The sequence below is a fragment of the Oncorhynchus mykiss genome, chromosome 20 (assembly GCF_057628025.1).
Source record: "Oncorhynchus mykiss isolate SJ-2025 chromosome 20, ASM5762802v1, whole genome shotgun sequence".
NCBI lineage: Eukaryota > Metazoa > Chordata > Actinopteri > Salmoniformes > Salmonidae > Oncorhynchus > Oncorhynchus mykiss.
In genome coordinates, this window is record NC_143041.1 from 32,493,671 (window position 1) to 32,520,495 (window position 26,825).

The window sequence follows — 26,825 nt, forward strand, 5'->3', positions numbered from 1 at the left end:
GAAGGCAATAAATAGACCATAGTGGCAAAATAATTACAATATAGCAATTAAAAATGAGTAATAGATGTGCAAGTAGAGATACTGGGGTGCAAAGGAGCAAAATAAATCAAATAAATAACAGTATGGGGATGAGGTAGTTGGATGGGCTATTTACAGATGGCCTTATGTGCAGTGATCTGTGAGCTGCTCTGACAGCTGGTGCTTAAAGTTAGTGAGGGAGATATGACTCTCCAGGTTCAGTGATTTTTGCAGGTACTTTGTAGGTACCACATTCATCTGTATAAACAATAGTACACAAGTATAAACACCATGGGACCACAGACCTGTCATACCGCTCAGGAAGAAGACGCGTTCTGTCTCCTAGAGATGAATGTACTTTGGTACAAAAGGTGCAAATCCCAGAACAACAGCAAAGGACCTTGTGAAGATGCTGGAGGAAACAGGTACAAAAGTATCTATATCCACAGTAAAACTAGTCCTATATCGACATAACCTGAAAGGCTGTTCAGCAAGGAAGAAGCCACTGCGGCAACTCAATATTAGCAAGGGTGTTCCTAATGTTTGGTATACTCAGTGAAGGTTGTAATCTCATTGATCAACGGCTCAGCCAAATATTACCCAATAATCCACATTGAAATGACGCGTTGTGCCCAGCGGGTCGTTTACAAATTCGAACACTGAAATAGGATGTAATCTACACCTCATTTGGCTGATATAAATCCTCATTATTTTGTTTAATGATTTTCAATTTGAGCATCATTATTTCTATATAGCCTACACCTTCTCATTATGAACTTCCAACTCGAGTGGGACGGGTGTGGCTTCGTGACAACGATCACAAGAGCAGCTGCTCACCGATTTGACAGCTCCAGCGCAGTTCCACCTCCGACAGTGCCAAAACATCAGCGACGAGGGTGTCGACTATTGCCAGTTAACGTTTGATCTAAATGACTCTAGGCCTTAAACATGCTCACTAGAGCATCAGAGGCTTAAATAGAATCACTGTAAAAAGGTTGAATTGCATGATTGAAGTGAGTAATGTCCTGTTTGTCCCTCCCAGTTGATGAAGACGGGATGGATTGCATGGACAACGAGCGGAGACCACACTTCCCCCAGTTCTCCTACTCGGCCAGTGGGAGAGAATGACTGCTGTATCCAGACTGTACTGCACCACCATCAGTACCAATGGAAGGTTACAGTATAAAACCAACCTAGCCTGAGCTAACCCCTCCTCTCTCCATTTGGGTCATTCCATAGTGAGCATGGAGATCCATCACTGTATGTTTTATGTGTCTGTTTTTTCATGGGGATTTTGCATGTGTGGTCAGACAGAAGTTCAGCCCTGTTGGTAGTTCCCAACAGTTAAAGGTGCATTTCTTATGGAATGCTCCTTTTAAAGCCTTGAAACTGACTCAAGAGGACAAACGGGTTTGTTGTGTTATGTGGTGTGTCATTAGATCCCTTGGTCATTGACTTCTGCGATCCAGTTCTATCTACTGTAGGAGACTGACATTCCTGGTAGGGAGAGCTACTGTCTTTAGCATTCTCATTTCACATAGGACAGTATACTATAACTCGAGATTCACAGGAGATTCTCCATTTGTTTGCTGTGTCATAATCTGCAACGGTCCTCATTCTTCTCTTGATGACGTTTGGTTAGCTAACATCTGTGTTGTGTGTATAGAAATATGTTATACTATAGGATTAGAGATCTTTGCTTTCAGAAGTCAAAAACTGCCAGAAAACGGTTCACTCAGGCTACACAGAGATCAATCTGTCTTCACCTCAGTATACAGGTCACCGGTACTGCTATCTTTACTCTGCAGGTCAAGCTACAAGCGCTAACTATACAAACCACCTCCACCACTTCTCATGGACACTATGACTGTAGTCTCACATATGATACCGTTACGTCATTTTGTCCCTTATTTAAAGTGTGCAACAGTAAAACTCTAGTCTCGTCTGCTATTTGTTGATAAGCTGTGATTTTTACTTTCTCCTCTCGCCTGTGAAATCAGTCATTCGAATAGTGTGAACACTTTGGGATGTTGCTCTGCCAATGTTATGTCTGAATGGGAGTAAATGTGTGTGTACTGTGTAGAGATTTTAAGGAGCCTAAAGGCACAGCATTGTTGGCTGTAACCTCCTGTGAATCCGAGCTGTGCGTTAGCTGTCAGGAACAGCAAGGTTCACCTCAACCTGTCTAACAGTGAGGATGAGAGGAAGAGCATTCTAGGTATGCGTGTCAGGGTTATCTGGCTGAAGGTAGATGCTTCCCACAACTGAAATTATGAAAAGCTTTATTTCAGACATATCATCATAGAAAATAAAAGCATTCAAAAACTAAAATGTATAAATGTAAATGAGAAATGCAAGATGGTGGCTGTTTACTGTCTAATGGGGTTTGGGGGTGGGGCTAAACCTGTAAGAAGGGTGAAGGAGTTTGAATTATCTGACCGGGGTGGGGGACATACTGTATAACTATGATTCAATGGGGACAAGAGGGAGGTATTGACATTGTTTGATTTGGACCACAGCAATGGCTTCCTGTTGTTTTATTTATTTGTTCTTCTTTTGTATAACGGTTCTTGTTATAGGATTAATGTCCAGTCTTTTGTTCTGGATGAAAAAGGCACCTCGAATAATGGCTTAAGAATGTAGAAGCAAAGCCTTCATGTTTTTGTTTTTGCTCAATTTTTTAATTTTTTTTTGTTGATTCGTTTCTTTGTTCTCTTACCAAAATATGACGACAATGAAAAAGACAGACAGCACATTAAAGAGTTTTATCAGTACCAAGGTATTATTATTATTATGAAATCTTTTCCATAAGGCTTTTACATTTCACGGGCATCTAACCTGGAATGTCTAAGTAGTATTAAAACCTTTACGTTCTCTTCTCCACATACAGTAAATAAGGGCTGCATACGCTTCAACTCCCTTTCCAACTGGTATGACTCTACTGTCGTCTTCTCGCATCTGAGCATTCCTGTAATACATGTAAATACATGAGAATGGCACAGAACAAGCTTCCTCAAACAGTCTAATTTACTACATTTTAGTTGCTTAATAACACACTGCATGTTTAGGCCTTTTTCTTTAGCGCTGCTTTTTAGAACAAGAAAAATGACAGAATGAATAACTTAAGCATTTACAAAGGGAATATATTCATTGGCTCTACGGTTTTAAAGTCAAGAGATTGAAAGAATAGGCGTAGATGGAGAACAGCTACAAAGCTTACTGAAGTAATGAGTATTATAGACTCAGTGACCAATGTTCCCAGGGTATATACACTGTATAATTCACTTTACTTTGTGGCTGACTACTTTGGGATCTTGTAGCAGCCTTCAATGCTACATAGAATGTAGTTAACTTAACATTATGGTGTTGTATTACCATTTTACCATAGCTAATAGTCAATGACCAATCATTTTTTGGGGTCATCATTTTATTGAAGTGTACCACAGTCAGCATAGGAATCTTCAAGTGATAGTCAAGTCAACCACCTACTCTATGCTGACTGGCATCATTTGATTTATTCTAAAAGTGTACAACATTAAGTAACTTTAGCTCTGTGGATGAAGAGCCATAGTATTCAATGGTACGTAACACACCATTCTGTATATCTATATATTTTAAAGCTAGTTTCCTTCAATTCTACACATTCTGCCATGTCTTATGTGTGTTCATGTCATATGAGTGACTCAAACATTACAACATAATCAATGGGCTAAAACAACATTAGTTGATCTGGACATTTCTGACAAGTTATAAATAGGTCTCTAAGGTCTAACAATGACGAGGAAAACTACTGATGTACTACCCAATTTTTAATTTGCACCTTGTGCATTCTACTATTACAACTTTCAAAAGTTGAAAGCCCGACTAAGTTCCTAGGGGAACCACTAAGGCACAAGTCCTATCCACTAGTCATAAGTTAGCCTTGCTTAGCATCAATGTGACCTACGATTATCCATTGAAAGGACAATCAGAGTTTACACATTCCTGATTTACAGGTTACATTCAAGTTCCATTTCAGATGTTTGTGATGTAATTTAGGTTCAGTATATTCCACCAGTGGTTTGCAAAGCAAGGAGGACGTAGCCTATCATGCTAATGTCAGAGCAGAAGACAAACCATTTTTGTAGCAAGAGATATCCTGTCTGTGAAGGTATGAAAAGAGTTAGAGTGAATGTAGTGATGTGGACCAAAAAGACCAAAGCAGATGTAGTGACATTTCTCAGATTATTACACATTCCCAAAGGATGAATGATTGGTCTTATATTCATTGTAGTTGATGGGGTCCAATAAGAGGGAAAAGAGGAAGTTGAGCAAGAGAGAAGTATATTTTGGATGAGTACAATATACTTGTACATTACTAGTTCAGAAAGTGACTGTGGTATGGCTTTGATAGGAGGACGAGTAGTCGTTTGGTATAACTAATTTTGAGGTGGCTCGATATAGTGAGTCTATTGAAAAGGTATGATGGCCATAACTTCAAAAAGTGTGCCATGATTGGTCCATATTTAAGCCACTTGAGAAAGTATTATTTTGTTGCATGGAACAAGTGTGGTTTTGAGATTATATTGCAAAATGAGCAATGGTGAATCTTGTTCAGTTGTGATACAAGTAGGAAGTTAACTCTTCTCATAAGAGAAGACTGAAATATGAAAAAGACATTTGTCTTAGCAGTTAATTGTTCATGATTGAATGTCAGTCTGTTGTTTTATTAATATGGCCAATGTATCGTAGAAGAATGTGGAGAGAAACTGAACAACTGTGCTGTGATCACTAACCCCCCCTAGGCTTTCAATTGTGTGGTTGTCTGTTATGGTTGAGTTTTCCTCTTTGTCTTCCAAGATGCATTCCTTTTTTGTTTTTGCTGGTATGTGTTTTGACTAAAAAAGAAACATTTCACCATGTATGATTAATAGAGGCTTTTATTGCTTAATGTGATTTTGAATCATTTTTATTTAAACATTTTTAAAAATATTTTTTATCAAATGGACAACTTGAATTTGTTTTGTTTATTTTATTTTTGAATTGAAAATGGTTGAGTATAATGTTTTGGGGTATTTAGCAGTTATGTTATGGTCTTTAGTACTGCAGCTGATTATGGACGTCGGGGAAGGAAGGGAGAGTTACTGTCTTTCGCCTTTTCGGCATTACTATTCTTTTTTCTGTGAAATTCTGTTTTCTCCACCATTTGTCAAAGTCACACAAATAAATAAAATCTTGCATTATTATGTCAAATGCTTGATTATGTCCCTGGGGGAGAAGATCTGCGTTAAAGCTTGATTTTAAATGTAAAGGCAATGTTCCCGCATTGCGGAAACTGCATTCATGTTAAATGCTGCATATGTTGGCCCAATCGGAAATCTTTACATTAACGCAGATCTTCCACGATACGGATTGAATCCAACCCTTAGCCCCCCTTAACGGAAACTCCCATTCCAAATTGTAAAAAAAAATGCAAACTGAGAAATCGTGATCAGTGGTGAAAATATTGTTAGTCGTCGCATCCCGCGGTATGTTGACAGACGCTACGATACCATCCTGTTATGTGCATCTAACGAGAGATTAGTGGTACTGCTTCAGACACAGAAGACTTCACATTTCACTTGGCTGAACTGTGACTATTGCTGGCTTCACGTGCTTGTGGGAAATAGGAAACTTGGATGTCCAACAGGACTGTGTTCAAGAGAAGTGCTTTTGAAGTTGGAACAATTCTTCAACCAATAAGCTTGCCTACATTGCTAATAATAAAGTTGGCTAGCTTGCTTTATATTGACAATATGGTCAGACTTGCTACATTATTGACATTGATAAGGTTATTGTAAAAAAAAACGTATGTTGTTATCTTTTGGTTGAAAAGGTCAGTGGTAAGACGTGGCAACTCGGGGAACAACCTTTTCTCTGAGTTTCCCACTTGTAATTCCGACTTGGAGGGTCATTCAAGTGAGTTTTCCCACTGGGAATTAGGAGCTTCTGATTGTACGTGAACGCGGCAATACTTCCATTTCATCCATATGAATATGCACTTATAAAAACAGTCTATTCCTTTTTTATAAGGACATATTTGAGAACAGGGAATTTCAAGGTGGAAGCTAATGTCCTTATTGACGTTTTTTTATTACTTGAAAGCACAGTCCCCTCATGCAGTCCATGCTTAAATGAGTTCATTGTTAAAATATTGTCATAATGAAGTGTGATAATAACAAGGCCAGGAGAGGCTGCTGGGAGACAACTTCAGCAGAGTGACACTGACGAGGTCTTACCTTTCTACTGGACATGTCTTACCTGTTATTCTAAGAGAGCTCAGTTTCCACGGGAAGGTTGGACTCAGTTGCACTCAGTCTCAACGATTCAATTTAGAACTCGCAGATAAAAAAAAAAAAAAAAAAAAAATGTAGCTATATGTGAGGAGGATACGTAGAACATCCACCTAGGAATCCCAGATGTTTGTTTCTGCGGGTCATTAACATAGTGATGTTCAGTTCCACTGGGTGAAGCATTCTAGTGCCGTTGGCCATCTCCAGGGTCAAAGGTCTGGGGTGAGCTGTGTGATCACCTCGAATCCGACCAACGACAATGTGGGTTCTATCCTTACTAACTGCAGGGTCTATATATAAATCTATTTTACACCTCAGTGTACACACTTTGCTGCTACTGTTTGTAATGTCTACAACAGATTTTCTTGTCATCTTGCTCCTGGTAGTGTTATGAACGAGCATGAATTGTAAAGTATTTATTGAATAACAAATCGCTGTCAGATGAAAACCTCATCTCCAAAACTAAAAACGGCCATATTTTCCCATTAAACGAACATACAATTCTGAACTTTCAGAAGCTGTTTTACATACATTTTATTGGTCCTAGAGTCAATGTTCAGAGCACATTGAGTGGACTTACTGCTTTCAATACATGTAAAAAATAACAATTTAAAAGGTTACGAGGTATTCATCCAACAGCGACGTAATACTAACTTGTAATTCATTTGATGTCCATGTAGCTTCAGTTTGACATTTTCTTGACCTTGCTAGCTCTGTCATTAGATCCACGTTAATAAGAGATAGTCGTGTGGTTAAGGATTTGAAGCAGAAGGGATGAAGCATCAGTAAAGAGAACAGTTGTAGTACTCCCTGTCATTAAAGAATACAAAACCTTTTCTTTCCCCTTGTGAATAGGACCCATGAGGATGTGAAAATTATATGATCTGCAAGAAAGTGTTTTTGTACACTGTACGTCCTTAGTATTTTTACACGTAAATGTATATGATAGGGATACACGTTATTTTCCTTCTTACAGACCGCTTAAATAAAGCACCTTGTCAATCTGCTATCTTTGTCACTTACTTCTGACTACTCGTCATACTGTATTTCTCAATGAGAAAAAAAAATAGTTATCACACTCAATAACTCAGATTGTACAATATTTTCAACACTGTGTGCAAAATATTTATTGGAATTTTAACTGAAGTTTATCAAATATTGAAATGACATTCTACAACATGCAGCTTTTACCATGTAAAAACCTCATCTCTATACAAAAACGGTCAAATCTGTAATTCCAAATGCAAATTTTGTCTATAGAAATAGAAAAGCCTCATATTAATCTAAGCACACACACTCAGCAGGGCGGTGGAGCTGTGCTGCTGCTGTTTCTGCATGGCTGAGGCAGTGTGTTTGACCATGAGTATCCATGACATGAGGCATTCTCCACTGTGGTGCTCTCAGTCAGAGATGCTCCTCACACTGAGTCCTGAGATCACCCAGACCTGCTCTCTGCCATCAGCACCATCATTAACCCTACCTCTACTGCTGCCCATTACACACATACAGGGCATTCAGAAAGTATTCAGACCCCTTGACGTTTTCCACATTTTGTTATTCTAAAATGTATTAAATTACATGTTTAACATGTAAATTAACATGTTCCTCGTCAATCTACACACATTATGACAAGGTGAAAACAGATTTTTCTAAATGTTTACACATTTAAAATTAAAAAAACTGATACCATATTTACATAAGTATTCAGACCCTTTGCTATGAGACTCGAAGTTGAGCTCAGGTGAACCCTGTTTCCATTGATCATCCTTGAGATGTTTCTACAACTTTATTGGAGTCCACCTGCGGTAAATTCAATTGATTGGACATGATTTGGAAAGGCACATACCTGTCTATATAAAGGTCCCACAGTTGACAGAGCAAAAACCAAGCCATGAGATCGAAGGAATTGTTCGTAGAGCTTCGAGACAGGATTGTGTCGAGGCACAGATCTGGCAATGGTACCAAAAAATGGTCTGCAGCATTGAAGGTCCCCAAGAACACAGTGGCCTCCATCATTCTTAAATGAAAGAAGTTTGGAACCACCAAGCTCTTCCTAGAGCTGGCCGCTCTGCCAAACTGAGCAATCGGGGGAGAAGGGCCTTGGTCAGGGAGGTGACAAAGAACCCGATGGTCACTCTGACAGGGCTCCAGAGTTCCTCTGTGGACATGAGAAAACCTTCCAGAAGGACAACCATTTCTGCAGCACTCCACCAATCAGGCCTTTATGGTAGAGTGGCCAGACGGAAGCCACTCCTCAGTAAAAGGCACATGACAGCCCACTTGGAGTTTGCCAAAAGGCACCTAAAGGACTCACATACCATGAGAAACAGATTCTCTGGTCTGATGAAACCAAGATTGAACTATTTGGTCTGAATGCCAAGTGTCATGTCTGGAGGAAACCTGACACCATGCCTAAGGTGAAGCATGGTGGTGGCAGCATCATGCTGTGGGGGTATTTTCAGGGACTGGGAGACCAGTCAGGATTGAGGGAAAGATGAACGGAGCAATATACAGCGAGATCCTTGATTAAAACCTACTCCAGTGCACTCAGCCCCAGTATGAGGTCCTAAGGTTCACCGTCCAACAGGACAACCAACCTAACCACACAGCCAAGACAACGCAGGAATGACTTTGGGACAAGTCTCAATGTCCTTGAGTGGCCCAGCCAGAGCCCAGACTTGAACCCAATCGAACATCTCTAGAGAGACCTGAAAATAGCTGTGCAGCCACGCTCCCCATCCAACCTGACAGAGCTTGAGAGGATGTGCAGAGAAGAATGGGAGAAACTCCCCAAATGGGCCAAGCTTGTAGCGTCATACCCAAGAAGGCTGTAATCGCTGCCAAAGGTGCTTCAACAAAGCGCTGAGTAAAGGGTCTAAATACTTAAGTAAATGTGATATATATACTCAGCAAAAAAATAAACATCCCTTTTTCAGGACCCTGTCTTTCAAAGATAATTCGTAAAAATCCAAATAACTTCACAGATCGTCATTGTAAAGGGTTTAAACACTGTTTCCCATGCTTGTTCAATAAACAATTAACGACCGTTCCACAGGTGCATGTTCATTAAGACACTAACAGCTTACAGACGGTAGGCAATTAAGGTCACACTTCATTATGAAAACTTAGGACTTAGGATCCTTGCTAATCTGCGTGAATGTGACTTAGGCATGCTGCAAGGAGGCATGAGGACTGCAGATGTGGCCAGGGTAATAAATTGCCATGTCCGTACTGTGAGAAGCCTAAAACAGCGCTACAGGGAGACAGGACGGACAGCTGATCATCCTCGCAGTGGTAGACCACGTGTAACAACACCTGCACAAGATTGGTACATCCGAACATCACACCTGCGGGACAGGTACAAGATGGTAACAACAACTGCCAGAGTTACACCAGGAACGCACAATCCCTCCATCAGTGCTCAGACTGTCCGCAATAGGCTGAGAGAGGCAGGACTGAGGGCTTGTAGGCCTGTTGTAAGGCAGGTCCTCACCAGACATCATTGGCAACAACGTCGCCTATGGGCACAAACCCAGTCGCTGGACCGTACTGGTAAAAAGTGATCTTCACTGACGAGTCACGGTTTTGTCTCACCAGGGGTTATGGTCGGCGTTGCGTTTATCGTCGAAGGAATTAGCATTACTCCGAGGCCTGTACTCTGGAGCGGGATTGATTTGGAGGTGGAGGGTCCGTCATGGTCTGGGGCGGTGTGTCACAGGATTATCGGACTGAGCTTGTTGTCATGGATTGCAGGCAATCTCAACGCTGTGCGTTACAGGGAAGACATCCTCCTTCATCGTGGTACCCTTCCTGCAGGCTCATCCTGACATGACCCTCTAGCATGACAATGCCACCAGCCATACTGCTCGTTCTGTGCGTGATTTCCTGCATGACAGGATTGTCAGTGTTCTGCCATGGCCAGTGAAGAGCCCGGATCTCAAACCCATTGAGCACGTCTGGGACCTGTTGGACCGGAGGGTGAGGGCTAGGGCCATTCCCCCCAGAAATGTCAGGGAACTTGCAGGTGCCTCGGTGGAAGAGTGGGGTAACATCTCACAGCAAGAACTGGCAAATCTGGTGCAGTCCATGAGGAGGAGATGCACTGCAGTACTTAATGCAGCTGGTGACTGTTACTTTTTATTTTGACCCCCCCTTTGTTCAGGGACACATTATTACATGTCTGTGGAACTTGTTCAGTTTGTCTCAGTTGTTGAATCTTATGTTCATACAAATATTTACACATGTTAAGTTAGTTTGCTGAAAATAAATGCAGTTGACAGTGAGAAGACGTTTCTTTTTTTGCTGAGTTGATATAGATATATGGAGATAGATATTTATTTATTTTTGTACCCGTTTTTGCTTTGTCATTATGTGGTATTGTGTGTAGATTTGAGGAAAAATAACAATTTAATCAATTTTAGAACAGGACTGTAATGTGAAAAGTCAAGGGGTCTGAATACTTTCTGCATGTATCAAAACATCAACCTGAGCGTCTACGCTCACATCATTTTTATAGAATAATAACTGAATTGGTCCCTATTTCTACAGTAGGAAACCACCATTATGAGGAAAGGAGGAAACCTAGTCAGTTGGACAACTGAATGCATTGAACTGAAATGTGTCTTCCGCATTTAGAGGTGCAGGGGGCTGCCTTAACATCCACGGCGCCCGGGGAACAGTCGGTTAAAACTGCCTTTCTCAGGGGCAGAACGACAGATTTTTACTGTCACTAAGCTTCAGTCAAGATGAAGAGGATGTCATGTGGACAAGGTGTCAGGTCTCCTAGAACCAGCAGGTAACTGGGGAAACAAAGAGGAAATTAAAGAGCAAAAACACACCTGGACACAGGCCTCTAAATTGGGACTATTTTGTCTGCATATGCTCCTAAATATTTGGCTGTGCGACCTGGAATTTGAATTTGGGAGGACCAGTGCCTAGAAAAAAAGAATAACTGGCCAGATAATTACTGTTGTAATGATTAGGCTTCACTGTACTGCTGTTTCCGAGTGCCCAAGAGAAAAAATATTTGTTACCGTTGTAACAAGCAAAAGGGCTTGTTTCTATCCCAAACCGTTCAGAAGTTACCCCATAGTACCGTCACTACCCTTCTTTATTTCCCTGAAGCAATGGCAGGCCGCATTTTACATTTTAGTAGACGCGCTTATCCAGAGAGACTAACAGGACCAATTATGGTTAAGTGCCTTTCTCAAGGGCACGTCAACAGATTTTTCACCTGGTCGGCTCGGGGATTCGAACCAGCGACCTTTCATTTACTTGCCCTTAAGCGCTAGGTTTAACCTTAAACTGTCACAGGGCATTAATCATTTGTTTACACGTTGTTCAGTCATGTTACCTCATTAACAACCTGGTAACTTCAGTATATCCAAACTTTTGGGAGCACAGAAGAAAGGAAAAGGGACAGCTTCTTCAGGAGAGCAATGATTGAATGACAGATCTCTTGCATGTCATCACTCACAAAACGTGACTTTCAATGTAAAAACCTAATATTACCAAAATGACTCATTTCAATAACAGGCATTTGTATCAACATTGTAGATTTTATAATCAAAAATGTCTTCACAGGTTTGCATATTAGTTTCTAGGGTACACAATTTGTTTCAACAGTAGCTAGACTTCATAATATAGGCCCAAGAATACAGGCTGTACCTTAATCAATTTTTTTTTTTAAATCAGATTTTCTGGGGCTCCTGGATTTTATGCTGCTCCTAACTAACTAAGTTGGGAGCACCAGTGATACAATTTGTTTAAAAAATGTAGAGCCATGACTGGACACATTGCTGGAGTTCACATATTACTAGAGCCTCAGCCAGTATTGATTCAGGTTTTCGCCCTCAGTTAAGATTGACTCAAATGGCACTATCCTGGAATGACTGTGCGGTTCTGTTCAGCAACACATTGGTGGTTCTTAGAGTAATGCTCAGAGGGGAATCCAGAAGTGCTAACGCTGATAAAAACAACAGCCTGGCAGCATTAGAGCAGCTGAGAACAGAGGCACTCGGCAGGGCTCTCCTCCATCTCCTTAAGCTCTTAAGAATGTCAGCCTCTGTCTCTCCCTCTCTGTCTGACACGCCTTTAGCAGCAATCTGGAAGAGCATCTGTGGAGCGCCTAGTCTTGCGTGATGTGCGGCCCTGGCTACCAGCTGTTGTGGCGCTTGTGTGCCGCCTTCTCTCTTTCTCTCGCTCTCTCTCACTCACTCTTGCCCTCTCTCTGAGTGATAGTGTGGCCTCGTCTCTGTGGTTCGGGTGCAGGGGTGAGCTGTACCCAGCACCATCTATAGAGATGAACAGTAAATTCAGTGTAGATGACAACCATGGTTCTGACTGTACCTGTATGCGTAGGTTCTGCATCTCTCCAGTGAGGAGGTGGCGCTCCTGCATCAACAGGTTCTGTTTGGCAAGCAGCTCCATCACCTGCTGGGCACTGGACTGACTGTGCTGGTCCAACTGCTGCAGTCTACAGGATACACACACACACACAGTACAGACACAGTGAACACAGCACAGTAGTCAATGCAACACCTTGTATAATGTACAATTCAACACAATCTTTTCCGACACGTATGATGAACAAGATGAATATGATAGACAAAGTAGATTGATAAAAATAATAGAATTGAGCAACAGATCCAGTTATTTTATTTTTATTAAACTAGGCAAGTCAGTTAAGAACAAATTCGTATTTACAATGACAGCCTACCAGAAGGCAAAAGGCCTCTTGCGGGGACGGGGGTGGGGGGGCTAGGATTAAAAATAAAAATATAGGACAACACACACATCATGACGAGAGACACCACAAAACTACATAAAGCGAGACTAAGACAACACCACATTGTAGCAACACCACATGACAACAGCACAAAATGGAGGACTCATATTGAAAATATATTTGATGATCTTTGTCATCAGAGGTATATGATGTATAGTTATAAAACTAAGGGGCAAGACAATGCCAAATACCCCTCAGAAGAAGAGGCCTCCCTCTTCCCAGTGTGTCCCAATACAAAGGGTCCATTCAGCTGAGGCTGGGGAGGCCCTCAACGTCCAACAAACACATCAGATCAGCCCAACTAAACATGGCCCCTCCCCCATAACACAGAGCTAGCTCACACGCGAGGAATGCTTTACATTAGCATAAGTGGACCGCTATACACAGGATAGGCTATCCGTATAGTAGTGAGAATGGGATGGCTATAGCTTATTATTTGACTGTCCATGGGCTATAGTTATCCACCATCATGGGTCCTTGGATCAGATGAGATCCAGGTCAGGTCCCAGTGTCCTAGATCCCACAGGAGGGCACGTCGCCAGGGCCATGGTGGAGCTGAGGAGGGGCCCGGGTGCCCAGGGAGGGGATGTACTCCTTGAGCACAGTAGGCGCCATGCGAGGGGAGGCCTCTAGCTGTTGCTGAAGGGGGGAGACAGATGCCCCTCTCCTTCTGGCTGGGGCAGTGCCGTCTGTGCAGTGGGAAGGAAGGCAGAGCAGGCGGCCCCCGTTCCCCCCCCGTGAGAGCTGGAGCACGCGGGCCCTCCTTGGCCCTCCCCGTCCCCGGCTGCACTGGCCAGCTTGTCCCGGGCTCAGGCCCTGCTGCGCTGGAGGCTGGAGCTGCTGCCTCCCCCTCGCCTGGCCTCCAGAGCCTGGCAACGAGCTGTCAGATCTGGGGATGCAGCCTGCGTCAGCCGGCCCCCGCCCCCACACGGACACACAGCAGGGAGGACACCGCCACGTTAGACACCCAGCTCCGGAGCCCCGCAGAGCCATGGATGGAAACACTCCACAGGACTGACGTGGGGGAGGAGAATGACTTTTCAGAGGTTTTCAAGAGGTTTGACGCAGTGAGATGTCTAGATGGTAAACTTTGAAAACAGGTACATTTTGTAATGAAAATCTCTTTTGTATGATGCATCTTGCTGCCATTTGAGTCGTGATGACGAGGCCATCAAATGGACATAATAACATTCTTATTATGGATGACATTTGATGTTTTTGCATATCATTGAAATGAGTGCTGAACATTACGCTGGACTGTACTGTACTGCAAACGTACTATAGGAGTGTGAGGGACATTTTGAAATGCCACAAGACAAGCCGGTTAATAGGAGCAGCTAAGAAATTGAACATAATTCTTGTAGAGACCTTGGTATTATTTTAAAGTGGTTAAAAAAAAACATTTCCCATAAATATGATAAATGATCAATTTTGTTACATTTTCCAGAGGAATTTGAATTTCCTTCAGGTGATAAAAGGTCATGACCCTGTTATAACAGCACTCTTGTGAAAGGCCAACCTGCAGCAGCAGTCAAGAGTGGCAGCCAAGATGTATTTTAAGATGTCAGTGAAAATGCCATGCGTATTAAACCACTTAAACAGGTTGTGTAATTCTGTAACTAATGCTTTCACCAACACAACACCTTACCTCGCCACTTCAGGAACCCTGCTGTTTCAATCTGACACATTAGCCTATTAATTACACAATCCTCCTGACCTTAATCCAGCTCCAAAACCACCTTTGTCTTCACCCCCCAAGCCCAGCCCCCTCAACCCCAACCCAGCCGCCTCAACCCCAAGCCCCACCGCCTCAACCTCAACCCAGGCGCCTCAACCCCCAGCCCCGGCGCCTCAACCCCAAGCCAGCCGCCTCAACCCCAACCCAGGCGCCTCAACCCCAACCCAGAGCACTGGGGAGGGGTGAGGCAAGAGGTTGAAAGGGGGGTTTAAAGCTCAAACTGAAGAAAAAGGCGAACTCCTCCTCCGAAGAAGCAATCACAATGGGGGTCTGATTAAATTAGGGGCCCGTCCAGCAGCCAAAGCAGCAAATCCAATAACTGCCCTACATTTACTGGCACACAACTTAATTAGGTTTTTAATACAGCTTAGCGCTGGGCTCTCCCCCTGCCCAGGCTGGCTGGCTGGATGACTGGCTGGCCAGTGCCCACTGCTGCCTGTGCTCTGCCCACTGCTGGTTGGGTGGAGGGGCGGGTGGATGGATGGCAGAGATGGCCGAGCTCAGGCCTCCCCGCTGACCTGGTGAAAGGACACCATCTGCTGGCTCCCAGGCTAACTGAAGACAGGATGGATGCACTGAGAGACACACACACGCGCGCGCACACACACACACACTCCCTAAAAGCAACAGCAAATTATCAATCTGTCTTTTTTCTTTTTAAATATGAAACCAAACTTTTTGAAGCTGATCTGCCAAATGTGCCTTGATTTACAAGCACCTTCCAATGTGTACACTTCCATCCAGCCAGCCAGGCAAAATCTGATTATCGCTCTTATGGACACTTAATCTCTCTCACACACACACACACACACACACACACACACACACACACACACACACACACCTCTGCAACAGAGACCTGCCGTCGCCCACAGCTTGTGCCTAAGTTCCCAGGTGATGCTGTTTGTTTGTTTGTTTACAGGATGGAGGCTAGCGGTGGAACAGAGGAGACTCTTCAGGTTTGTATAACAAAGTGTGGAGCAGCACTGCTGTGTGGCCTACAGCGATGTTCCAGGGGGGAACCTAGTGTCTGTGTCTCTGTGTGTACTGAGGAACCTGCAGACGGCACACCGGCTCAGCTCGAGGAGCGGGGAGCGTACGGTAAGCCCAGTCTCACAGGCTGAGCCTGGCCCTGCTGTGGCCTGGGGATGTGCGGCTGGCTCTAGTTACACTGGGAGGCTCTAGTCTACTCTACTCTTCATTTACCCAGCTCTAGTCTAGTCTCTTCATTTACCCAGCTCTAGTCTAGTCTCTTAATTTACCCAGCTCTAGTCTCTTCATTTACCCAGCTCTAGTCTCTTCATTTACCCAGCTCTAGTCTCTTCATTTACCCAGCTCTAGTCTCTTCATTTACCCAGCTCTAGTCTAGTCTCTTCATTTACCCAGCTCTAGTCTAGTCTCTTCATTTACCCAGCTCTAGTCTCTTCATTTACCCAGCTCTAGTCTCTTCATTTACCCAGCTCTAGTCTAGTCTCTTCATTTACCCAGCTCTAGTCTAGTCTCTTCATTTACCCAGCTCTAGTCTAGTCTCTTCATTTACCCAGCTCTAGTCTAGTCTCTTCATTTACCCAGCTCTAGTCTACTTTCTTCATTTACCCAGCTCTAGTCTACTCTCTTCATTTACCCAGCTCTAGTCTACTCTCTTCATTTACCCAGCTCTAGTCTACTCTCTTCATTTACCCAGCTCTAGTCTCTTCATTTACCCAGCTCTAGTCTAGTCTCTTCATTTACCCAGCTCTAGTCTAGTCTCTTCATTTACCCAGCTCTAGTCTAGTCTCTTCATTTACCCAGCTCTAGTCTCTTCATTTACCCAGCTCTAGTCTCTTCATTTACCCAGCTCTAGTCTAGTCTCTTCATTTACCCAGCTCTAGTCTGGTCTCTTCATTTACCCAGCTCTAGTCTCTTCATTTACCCAGCTCTAGTCTAGTCTCTTCATTTACCCAGCTCTAGTCTAGTCTCTTCATTTACCCAGCTCTAGTCTCTTCATTTACCCAGCTCTAGTCTAGTCTCTTCATTTACCCAGCTCTAGTCTAGTCTCTTCATTTACCCAGCTCTAGTCTCTTCATTTACCCAGCTCTAGTCTCTTCATTTACCCAGCTCTAGTCTACTCTCTTCATTTACCCAGCTCTAGTCGTCTCTTCATTTACCCAGCTCTAGTCTACTCTCTTCATTTACCCAGCTCTAGTCTACTCTCTTCATTTACCCAGCTCTAGTCTACTCTCTTCATTTACCCAGCTCTAGTCTACTCTCTTCATTTACCCAGCTCTAGTCTACTCTCTTCATTTACCCAGCTCTAGTCTCTTCATTTACCCAGCTCTAGTCTCTTCATTTACCCAGCTCTAGTCTAGTCTCTTCATTTACCCAGCTCTAGTCTGGTCTCTTCATTTACCCAGCTCTAGTCTCTTCATTTACCCAGCTCTAGTCTAGTCTCTTCATTTACCCAGCTCTAGTCTAGTCTCTTCATTTACCCAGCTCTAGTCTACTCTCTTCATTTACCCAGCTCTAGTCTAGTCTCTTCATTTACCCAGCTCTAGTCTAGTCTCTTCATTTACCCAGCTCTAGTCTCTTCATTTACCCAGCTCTAGTCTAGTCTCTTCATTTACCCAGCTCTAGTCTAGTCTCTTCATTTACCCAGCTCTAGTCTCTTCATTTACCCAGCTCTAGTCTCTTCATTTACCCAGCTCTAGTCTAGTCTCTTCATTTACCCAGCTCTAGTCTAGTCTCTTCATTTACCCAGCTCTAGTCTCTTCATTTACCCAGCTCTAGTCTCTTCATTTACCCAGCTCTAGTCTAGTCTCTTCATTTACCCAGCTCTAGTCTAGTCTCTTCATTTACCCAGCTCTAGTCTAGTCTCTTCATTTACCCAGCTCTAGTCTAGTCTCTTCATTTACCCAGCTCTAGTCTCTTCATTTACCCAGCTCTAGTCTCTTCATTTACCCAGCTCTAGTCTAGTCTCTTCATTTACCCAGCTCTAGTCTAGTCTCTTCATTTACCCAGCTCTAGTCTAGTCTCTTCATTTACCCAGCTCTAGTCTAGTCTCTTCATTTACCCAGCTCTAGTCTAGTCTCTTCATTTACCCAGCTCTAGTCTACTCTCTTCATTTACCCAGCTCTAGTCTACTCTCTTCATTTACCCAGCTCTAGTCTACTCTCTTCATTTACCCAGCTCTAGTCTACTCTCTTCATTTACCCAGCTCTAGTCTACTCTCTTCATTTACCCAGCTCTAGTCTACTCTCTTCATTTACCCAGCTCTAGTCTACTCTCTTCATTTACCCAGCTCTAGTCTACTCTCTTCATTTACCCAGCTCTAGTCTAGTCTCTTCATTTACCCAGCTCTAGTCTAGTCTCTTCATTTACCCAGCTCTAGTCTAGTCTCTTCATTTACCCAGCTCTAGTCTAGTCTCTTCATTTACCCAGCTCTAGTCTCTTCATTTACCCAGCTCTAGTCTACTCTCTTCATTTACCCAGCTCTAGTCGTCTCTTCATTTACCCAGCTCTAGTCTACTCTCTTCATTTACCCAGCTCTAGTCTACTCTCTTCATTTACCCAGCTCTAGTCTACTCTCTTCATTTACCCAGCTCTAGTCTACTCTCTTCATTTACCCAGCTCTAGTCTACTCTCTTCATTTACCCAGCTCTAGTCTACTCTCTTCATTTACCCAGCTCTAGTCTACTCTCTTCATTTACCCAGCTCTAGTCTAGTCTCTTCATTTACCCAGCTCTAGTCTAGTCTCTTCATTTACCCAGCTCTAGTCTACCTCCTGCTTGGCACAACCCAATATCACCTGAGAAGGATGGTTTTTCAGAGGTGTGTTGGCTCGGCTTGTCCAACAGTTGAGAAAACACACACAGGTCCAGGAATTTACAAACTGGTTTATTAAAACAGTGGGGGGGGGTTGCCTAAGGCCGGTTTAGACCGCATTAATAAGAACACCACTCTTTCCCCATATCAGAGGAGTGTCCTGGAAATAAATTATATCCTGGAAACTTCTTTGGAACTGAATACTGTAGTATAACATTAGGACCATCCGAACAACTCCAGTTAAACCTATAGAATACAACTTGGTGAGGATAGAAGTCTGAATTTGGCATCACTTTGCACTAACATAAGGGACATTATACGGTCACAGGAAAAAGCATATCTCCTTAGCAAGAGTCTGACCCATGTTCAATCTGTCATTATGCAATATTCATTTGAATGGGAGTAGATGAACCACCACTAACAACCCAGCCCAGATTGGGGATCATGGGGGATAGAGGGTGAGGAGAGGGGGTGAAGAATGAAGGCAGACTGCCTTGGCTTGCCTGGTTAAAACCATACCGCCAGGGGCAGCACGACTACAGCTGCTCAGCACCCCACCTCACCCCCCTTAAAAGAAACCTTACCCACCCCAGCTCAGCCCAACCTACCCTGCCTAAGCCTAAACCTGGCATGGCACAGGGGTGGGTGGAGTGTATGCCCGGAGGCCATGATGAATATCATACCCCCAACCTGTTAGGAATAGACTGGCCCGTTGTTGATCATGGTACCTTTATTAGATTGATTTAATATCTTTAATCCATGTAATTATTGGCATAATGAATAGCTCACGTAGACAACAGAACAGTGGATTTGCTGACACAGTCCTGGTCTCCAATAGAACACAAGCTAAACACAGCATCCAGTCTTCCTAAAAAATAAAAAATAAAACTTGACCTTTTTTAGATACTCCCAATAAAAACAATGTCTGGTGGTAAAAATGAGCCAAAATAACCACAGTAATGTAACGACAAACTGTTACACAAAACAAAACTCCAAAATAACAAACTAAACCAATGAAAGTCATAGTTCTAAAAGAGCTAATGTTGCTGTTTTAGTTGGTTTTGTGGACGGTGTGACGCTGAGAGGTCTGTTGATGTGATGCTCTGGTTAGTAACACAGCTCTCCAGCTTGCATGCCTCTGGGAAGCGGCCCGGCGTACAGCATCGGAGCTGTAAAGCCACCGTTTGACAATGCTATTTCAGCAGGCCGCCCAGCCTCAGCCCCAGGCTACACAGGCCAGCTGGGTGAGACAGAGAGGCAGAGCAAGGGATGGCAGGATAAAGAGCGAGAGAGGGAGCATCAGTGCCACCCAGAGGGAGAAAGGAGAACAACGAGCCCATACTGAAGAGTAAAGGGAACTCAGGCTGGAAGACTGTCCTGATATAGCCTCTGATATGCTGATTCCATTTCTATCTCATATTTTCACAAACGTGAACATTGTATGATTATTTCGATTAAGGAAAAACATGAAGGGTGAAAAACCACATGGTCTAAAACTGTCTTGCTGTACTGTACCCCCCCATTCTGCTCACACCGTACTGTACCCCCCCATTCTGCTCACACCGTACTGTACCCCCCATTCTGCTCACACCGTACTGTACCCCCCCATTCTGCTCACACCGTACTGTACCCCCCCATTCTGCTCACACCGTACTGTACCCCCCATTCTGCTCACACCGTACTGTACCCCCCATTCTGCTCACACCGTACTGTACCCCCCCATTCTGCTCACACCGTACTGTACCCCCCATTCTGCTCACACCGTACTGTACCCCCCCATTCTGCTCACACCGTACTGTACCCCCCATTCTGCTCACACCGTACTGTACCCCCCATTCTGCTCACACCGTACTGTACCCCCCCCATTCTGCTCACACCGTACTGTACCCCCCCATTCTGCTCACACCGTACTGTACCCCATTCTGCTCACATCGTACTGTACCCCCCCATTCTGCTCACATATTAGTAAATTAACTGAAATGGAGGTCAGATTAATCAAGTATAATAACCACTCCTCTAGGATCACAATAGACAAATCATCTCCCCCCTCGCGCTTCTCTCTCTCTCACACACAACCCCTTCTGCATCTTCCTTACCTCTGCCAACTTCATTTGGAAATGAAAAGTTTGAGGAGCGTCTTCTTGTTTTGGGGAGATGGCAGCACAGTGTGTGTTGGGGGGAGAAGATGGGGTGGGAGGAGAAGAGGAGGGGGTGGGTGGCAGAGAACCAGATGAAGCAGCCCTCGCCTGGGGGCCTTCGGTCTCCCCCAGCAGCGGCAAGGCTGTTCCCGGACCGTCGTCCACCGTTTGTTCTATTATCCAATCTCCTGGAGCCTTTTGCCCAACACAGCTCCAACAACTGCCTGCACCTCTTCCACACATAGCCCTCCATCTCTCTCTCTCTTCTACTCCAGACACGCACACCACCTTTCTTTATGGGGCCATATGGCTGACAGAAGCCAGTAGATTTAGCGGCACATCTGCGTATGCATTACTGCTCTCCTTAAAGGGCCGTGATGCAAGACGCCAGTGTGTGTTTGTCAGAGTGTTGGTGATAATTGCTGAAGGAGCATGCTGGCAGGGGGTGAAGGGACGGTGTGGCACTTGGTGCAGACGGGCAGAAGTGCGGTTAAAACAACAACTGAAGCGACGGGGCAGAGCAGTGGTGTACACACAACATTTTAAAGTGTATTGGTGTACAACCTAAACCCTGAACAACTTTTCAATTCACTTATGTAGCTTCGTTTCTTGAAGATAATTTGTATACACATGTCAATGTAATGATAAATCTGTTTAGAGTTTGATAGATTACACAGTGCACAGGTGAGAAAGCGGTGTCAATAGGACTGGAGTGTGCTTGATTAAGCTACAGTTGTAACTCCCGGACTTAATTGCATTCCTGTTGAGGAAGGAAAAATCTGCCTGCTGCTGAATCTCTTCTATCATCCAACTAATTATTGCTTTCTATAGACACTCAAACATGAGGAACAGAACACATGACGATACTGAAACAATTCAAACATGTCATTATATTATTTACCCAATTACTTCATTACAAAGATGCTCACCAGGAACTTGTTTTTCTCTCTTGAAAGAATCATTCACAATTTGGCAATTTTATAACTGACTCCATACTGTGTAAACCTATCCAATTCAATAATCTATCTATTCATTGCATATAATTCAATTCAATATATTGATTGAATCATTTGATTCATCTTCAACTACACATCACACAAATGCTTCAGAAACAAGTTTTCCTTATGCAATTTATAGGATACATCCGCTGTCAGTTAGTCCAAGTCTTACACTATAAAATATTGCTTTACATGAGAGTCCTTGGATCATAAGATAGTCATTTAGGAAAATTACATCTGGAATACTAACTAAATCAAATTCTCTGAATAGATAATACCTACTCTAATAAAATGTTTTAGTTTTAATTCAATGTGGTTAACCCTTTATCACAACAGTGTTTTAATGAGTTATACTATTCTATTCTTGATGAATCACTTTGATTATGATATCATTTTCATCATAATTAAAAACAGAGCCTCAAATCAGGAGCTGTGTTTAAAATGTGTCTTGAATAAAATGACAGATCAAATATCAAACCACAATGCAACATGTTAGTTCCTGATACATTCTCTGAACAAAATGTTGTTATAGCCAGATAACTAGGCTGTGTTTCAAATCATTAAATAGTGTTCCATACAATATATATCGTGATGCATACTTTGTGTCTCGGACATCTCTCCCCAATCTCCGGGCAAAAAACACAGAAATACTATAATAAATAAATAAATGCAGGAGCGAAAACATTGTGTGCTAAAACCCCTGTGTAGCTTGGCATTCTCTCCCCAAATGTAAAAATAAATCAAGCTGATTTTCCAAATGTTTCATACGCGCCACGCTGTTGCAGCTCTTCACAGCACAGATTGCGCTCAATGTAGAATATGTGAGAGCGGCAGAGCCTTGGTTATTTGCATGTTGGGTGAACCCATTTGCACCTGCTTGTTAACACGTACACCTTAACCCCGTGTGCCAGGGCAGCATGCCCGCTGTGCCACCTATTCCCAGAGCACCGAACACACAGGAGAATCACCCTTAGCATAGTGCTGCTGGGATTAGTGAGGAAGGGAACTTGGCAAAACACCAGAATCTCAAACTAAATGCCTCACGCGTCATAATGGTTCTCATAATTGTACGCAGCCACATCTCCACTTCATTAACAACAGAGATCTTGTTTTACATTTGTGAGGTAGGTACATTAAAGATGAAACCAGGCTCCAGATTTCTCTCGATCCTTTCAATGCAATCACAACAGACAAGAACTGCCATCACTGTAAATAAGTACCTATACGTCTTCGCCGTAAAAACAAAGCTCGCCTTCAAGGTTCAATTACAGTGCTCAAACAAGATTCACCAAACATAACTGATAGTACATCTCAATTGGAAAGAAAAAATTACACATTTTAAATTTCTACACACCTGTAGAAAACAGAACTCTATTCTCCCACTGTGTCTCCTGTAATATGGGGATTCACAACGTGAACAACGTCACAGACCGTACAGCTGCGATTCTCTCTCAACTTCTTTTTACCTATTGTTTTTCATCCCGGCACGTTTTTGACAGTGGGTGTTAAACAATATGTAGTGCTACGTTGGGAGCGGGGGTGGGGGGCGGGCGGGGGATACAGGCTCCTAGAAGAATCCTCAGTGGAGCGCCGAAGCACGGAGCTGACGCCCACACACCCTCACCCACGTGGCACTGCCAGGCTGTGTGCCAAGCGGCCCTGGGCTCAGCGCTGTGGGCCGTATAGTAAGTTCTGTATACCCTCCCGAGTCAGATGGGAAGAGGCCCCCGCAACACAACAGTCTTTAAAAAGACTACTGTAGACCAGATACTGTGCTACTGTACTGACCACTAGTGCATACACTGTACTGTATCTCTACCGCCGGGATGTTTAGACTTCAAATTCTTTTCACTCTTCATCTCCTCCTTTCAACAAGTCCTTTAATCGCTACAGTACTCCAACATGAGAGCGATTGATCCTAGATCCTAGAAAATCAATTCGCACTTCATGGCTTAGCAATATCCTTCCATAATCCATATCAGCTATCCCTGTGCTTGTGTAGACCAGTGTGTGTGTGTGTTCGCGAGTTAATACCTGTTCTTCATGCGCTGGTGCATCCTCCCATGTTGTACACACTGCTCTTCCATCTCTGTACAGCGAGCTCTCAGCTTCCCAACACTCTCTTCCAGATGATCCTTCTCCAGGGAGAGCTGCTCCACCTCACGCCTGTCAACCACACATACAAATACATTTTTACAATTGTTGCTTTTAACGGCATTGAGTGTTCAGCTATCAGTCTTGCCAGAGATGTAATTTTGTTGCCAACCAGGGGTGTGTTCAGTTTGTTTCAATAATCTGCTACGTTGCGTGACAGTTGGTATTGAATGACACGTTTCCCCAAAACAGTGTGCACTGTTCTTCAATAGTGAAGTACGTTTGCTGTAGGCTGTAGTGGAGCAGGTGGAGAACGTCAAGTTCCTCTGTGTCCACATCACTAAGGAATGAACATGGTCCACACACACCAACACAGTCGTGAAAAAGGCATGACAATGCCTCTTCCCCCTCAGGAAGCTGAAAAGATTTGGCATGGGCCCTCAGATCCTCAAAAAGTTCTACAGCTGCACCATTGAGAGCATCTTGACTTGGGTTGCAAAGAATCCAGGAATGTTCAATAAATTCCCTGGTTTTCCAGAAATCCTGGTTGGAAGATTCCGGATTTCCTGTTTATTCCCTCCTGATTCTGGGAATCGTCCAACTGGGATTTCGGGAAAATGTGGTCATTTATTGAAAGTTCCCAGAAATGTGCAACACTAATTTTGACTGGCTGCATCACCGCTTGGTATGGCAACTGCTTGGCATCCAACCGCAAGGCTCTACAGAGGTTAATGTGTACGGCCCAGTACATCACTGGGGCTGAGCTCCCTGCCATCCAGGACCTCTATACCAGGCGGTGTCAGAGGAAGGTCCTAAAAATAATCAAAGACTCCTGCCAACCAAGTCATACACGGTTCTCTCTGCTACCGCACAGCAAGCGGTACCATTGCACCAAGTCTGGAGCCAACAGGACACTGAACAGCTTCTACCCTCAAGCCATAAGACTGCTAAATAGTTAGTTCAATAGTTAACCAAATAGCTACCTGGATTATCTGTATTGCACTAACTATTTTGACTCATCACATACCCTGCTGCTACTGCTTATTATCTATCCTGTTACCTATTCACTTTACCCCTACCTATATGTACATATCTACCTCAATGACCTCGTACCCCTGCACATCGACTCAGTACTGGTACCCTGTGTATACAGCCAAGTTATCATCGACTCAGTACTGGTACCCTGTGTATATAGCCAAGTTATCATCGACTCAGTACTGGTACCCTGTGTATATAGCCAAGTTATCATCGACTCAGTACTGGTACCCTGTGTATACAGCCAAGTTATCATAAACTCAGTACTGGTACCCTGTGTATAGAACCAAGTTATCGTTACTCATTGTGTATTTATTCCTTGTGTTATTATCTTTCTATAACTGATCTATTGTTTCTCTCTGCATTGTAGGGAAGGGCCCGTAAATAAGCATTTCACTGTTAGTCTACAACTATGAAGCATGTGACAAATAACATTTGATTTGTACTGAATTCACACTAAGTGAATAAACGGTTTTACCACCATTTATTTTTTTTGCAGAGTTTCCAAAAGGTGAATAGCCAGGTTGTTGAAACCTTAAGGATTCTCTAATAAACAGCAACAACAGTGCTCCAACTCTGCCAAGTCTACCCCATTAGGTGATGGCGATCGCTCATTTCTTCAACTGTGTGATCCGAGAGAAGGCTGCTGCCATAGCTATGAATGACATTTAGCCAGTAGGTTGTTCAATTATTTACAGACAAATTATTTCCCTTATAATTCACTGTATCACAATTCCAGTGGGTCAGAAGTTTACACACACTAAGTTGACTGTGCCTTTAAACAGCTTGGAAAATTCCAGAAAATTATGTCATGGCTTTAGAAGCTTCTGATAGGCTAATTGACATCATTTCTGCCAATTGGAGTTGTACCTGTTGATGTATTTCAAGGCCTTCCTTCAAACTTAGTGCCTCTTTGCTTGACATCATGAGGAAATAAAATTAAAAAGACATCACAAAAAAAAAAAATTGTAGACCTCCACAACTCTGGTTCATCCTTAGGAGCAATTTCCAAATGCCTGAAGGTAGCACGTTCATCTGTACAAACAATAGTATGCAAGTATAAACACCATGGGACCACGCAGCCGTTGTACCACTCAGGAAGGAGATGCGTTCTGTCTCCTAGAGATGAACGTGCTTTGGTGCAAAAAGTGCAAATCAATCCCAGAACAACAGCAAAGGACCTTGTGAAGATGCTGGAGGAAACGGGTACAAAAGTATCTATATCCACAGTAAAACCAGCCCTATATCGACATTACCTGAAAGGCCGCTCAGCAAGGAAGAAGCCACTGCTTCAAAACCACCATAAAAAATCCAGACTATGGTTTGAACTGCACATGGGGACAAAGATTGTACTTTTTGGAGAAAAAAATATAACTGTTTGGCCATAATGACCATCGTTATGCTTGGAGGAAAAGGGGGGAGGATTGCAAGCCGTCCATCCCAACTGTGAAGCACGGGGGTGGCAGCATCATGTTGTGGGGGTGCTTCGCTGCAGGAGGGACTGGTGTACTTCACAAAATAGATGGCATCATGAGGGAGTGAAAATTATGTGGATATATTGAAGCAAGACATCAAGACATCAGTCAGGAAGTTAAAGCTTGGTCGCAAATGGGTCTTCCAAATGGACAATGACCCAAGCATACTTCCAAAGTTGTGGCAAAATGGCTTAAGGACAACAAAGTCAAGGCATTGGAGTGGCCATTACAAAGCCCTGACTTCAAACCTATAGAAAATTTGTGGGCAGAACTGAAATAGCATGTGCGAGCAAGGAGGCCTACAAACCTGACACAGTTACACCAGCTCTGTCAGGAGAAATAGGCCAAAATTCACCCAACTTATTGTGGGAAGCTTGTGGAAGGCCACCCGAAACGTTAAACAATGTAAAAGGCAATGCTACCAAATACT

General features: G+C 43.4%; 2 protein-coding genes across 3 annotated transcripts in view; one reads left to right on the forward strand and one right to left on the reverse strand.

The window, feature by feature from the left end:
• akt3a (AKT serine/threonine kinase 3a) overlaps window positions 1–7,336 on the forward strand; it is a 134,044-nt gene extending 126,708 nt beyond the window's left edge. For both annotated transcript variants that reach the window (XM_021576349.3, XM_021576348.3), the window contains exon 14: window positions 1,061–7,336. In XM_021576349.3, the coding sequence (XP_021432024.1) occupies window positions 1,061–1,146 (86 nt within the window). In that variant the 3' untranslated portion in view covers window positions 1,147–7,336. The remainder of the gene's footprint in view (window positions 1–1,060) is intronic.
• A 95-nt stretch (window positions 7,337–7,431) lies between these two features.
• sdccag8 (SHH signaling and ciliogenesis regulator sdccag8) overlaps window positions 7,432–26,825 on the reverse strand; it is a 57,269-nt gene continuing 37,875 nt past the window's right edge. Inside the window, exons 16-18 of the mRNA XM_021576365.3 lie at window positions 23,826–23,957; window positions 12,678–12,804; window positions 7,432–11,128 (exon numbers count right to left, since the gene is read on the reverse strand). Of these exons, the coding sequence (XP_021432040.2) occupies window positions 11,087–11,128; window positions 12,678–12,804; window positions 23,826–23,957 (301 nt within the window). The 3' untranslated portion in view covers window positions 7,432–11,086. The remainder of the gene's footprint in view (window positions 11,129–12,677; window positions 12,805–23,825; window positions 23,958–26,825) is intronic.